The sequence below is a fragment of the Propithecus coquereli genome, unplaced genomic scaffold (assembly GCF_000956105.1).
Source record: "Propithecus coquereli isolate 6110/MARCELLA unplaced genomic scaffold, Pcoq_1.0 Scaffold84, whole genome shotgun sequence".
Lineage (NCBI taxonomy): Eukaryota > Metazoa > Chordata > Mammalia > Primates > Indriidae > Propithecus > Propithecus coquereli.
The window spans coordinates 385835-387745 of NW_012154618.1; the positions used below are offsets into that span (position 1 = coordinate 385835).

Consider the following 1911-nt stretch of genomic DNA (forward strand, 5'->3'; position numbering starts at 1 on the left):
TTTGTTTTTGGAGTTCATTTAATGGGCCACTGTCACGTTCCATTGACTTCATTTCTAGAAACAAATACAATAGCATCAAAAATAAAATAATTATTATTAGGAATAAATTTAATCAAGGATGTAAAAGATATGTACACTGAAAACTACAAAACACTGATGAAAGATATTGAAGACAACACAAATAAATGGAAAGATATCCATGTTTATGGATTGGAAGAATCAATATTGTTAAAATGTCCATACTACCCAAAATAATATACAGATTCAACATAATCCCCATCAAAATTCCAATGTTATTCATAACAGAAATAGAAAAAAACACTCCTAAAAAATCTAGAGAAAAATAGACAAACTAAAAACTGCATTTTAAGTATTTAGACTATGCTTCAAATATATCAGCAATTATTAACTTTTCCTTGTGCAGTAAAAATTTAAGCAGCATATGGTCAATAAAAAGCTCCAATTGGCTTACCTTGGCCACCTAAGAATTGTTTTTAAAAAATTGACCAGCACTTATTAATTACCAACTGATTAATAAGATACAAAAAGGTAAGTTAGTTGATGGTTAGACTACCAAAAGAAAATTCAAAATATGTAATATCACTAAGTAAAATAAACTTCCCCTGTGAGATAATAAGAAAACTCTATCCTTTGTAACAAAAGCATATTTAAAATAACATTGCATAGTACCAACTATACAGCTACAAGCTTTCACAATAGCGCTAATACTGTTCTTCGACCTAAAATACCCTTCCTTCCTTTATTCCCACAACAAATTCCTATTCATCCCTAAAGACTCATCTTCTAAATTTTCAAATATTTTTTCTCTTCTGCCCTACCTTCTGGAACTCCAATTATACATTTATTAAACAGCTTGATGTTGTTCCACATGTCTCTGAGGAGTTTTTTGGTTTTCAGAAGTCTTTTATTTCCTTCTGTGTTTCAGTTTTTAAAGCTATCTCTTCAAGTTCACTGACTTTTTTTCCTGCAGTCTCTGATCTGCTGTTAATCCCTTCTAGGGAATTATTCATATCAGATATTGTATTTTCTAACCTCTAGAGTTCCTTTGATTCTTTTTACAAAACAATTTTAATTGAAATATAATTCACATACCATATAATTCACCCTTTTAAAGGATAGAATTCAGTGGGCTTTAGTATAGTCACAGATTTGTGCATCCATTACCACTATATAATTTTGGAACATCTCATCACCCCAAAACAAAACTCCACACCCGTTAGTAGTCACTCCCAATTTCCTCCAGTTTCCTCAGCCTTGGACAAGCACGAATCTACTTTGGATTTGCCTATTCTGGAGATTTCACAAAAACTGAATCGAACAATATGTGGTCTTTTGTCTGGCTTCTTTCACTTAGCATAATAATTGCAAGGACTACCCATGTTGTAGCATGTATTGGTATTTCATTCTTTTTATGCCTAAATAAAATGCCATTGTATAGATACGCTATATTTTGTTTTTGTATACATCAGTTGATAGACATCTGAGTTGTTTCCACTTTTTGGCTACTATGAATAATGCTGCTATAAATATTCATGCAAGTCATGTGTCATTTAACAATAGGGATACATTCTGAGAAATGTGTCCTTAGGTGATTTTGTCACTGTGTGAACATCAAAAAGTATACTTACACAAACCTAGGTGGTATAGCCTACCACACCACCAATAGCCTATTGCTCCTAGGCTACAAACTTGTACAGCATGTTACTGTGCTGAATACTGTAGGCAACTGGAACACAAGAGTAAGTATTTGTATTTCTAAACATATCTAGACATAGAAAAGGTACAGAAAAATACAGTATAAAAGATAAAAAATGGTATAGCTATATAGGGTACTTACCACGAATGGAGCTTGTAAGACAGAATGTAGCTCTGCATGAGTCAGTGAGTGAG

At 32.3% G+C, this 1911-nt stretch overlaps 1 protein-coding gene across 1 annotated transcript in view; it reads right to left on the bottom strand.

Moving 5' to 3' along the window:
- Position 1: 1 nt before the first annotated feature.
- Positions 2-1911, bottom strand: part of CCDC172 (coiled-coil domain containing 172) — a gene marked incomplete at its 3' end in the record, with an annotated part of 32974 nt that continues 31064 nt past the window's right edge. Inside the window, exon 5 of the mRNA XM_012663874.1 lies at positions 2-54. Coding sequence (XP_012519328.1) covers positions 2-54 — 53 coding nt within the window. The remainder of the gene's footprint in view (positions 55-1911) is intronic.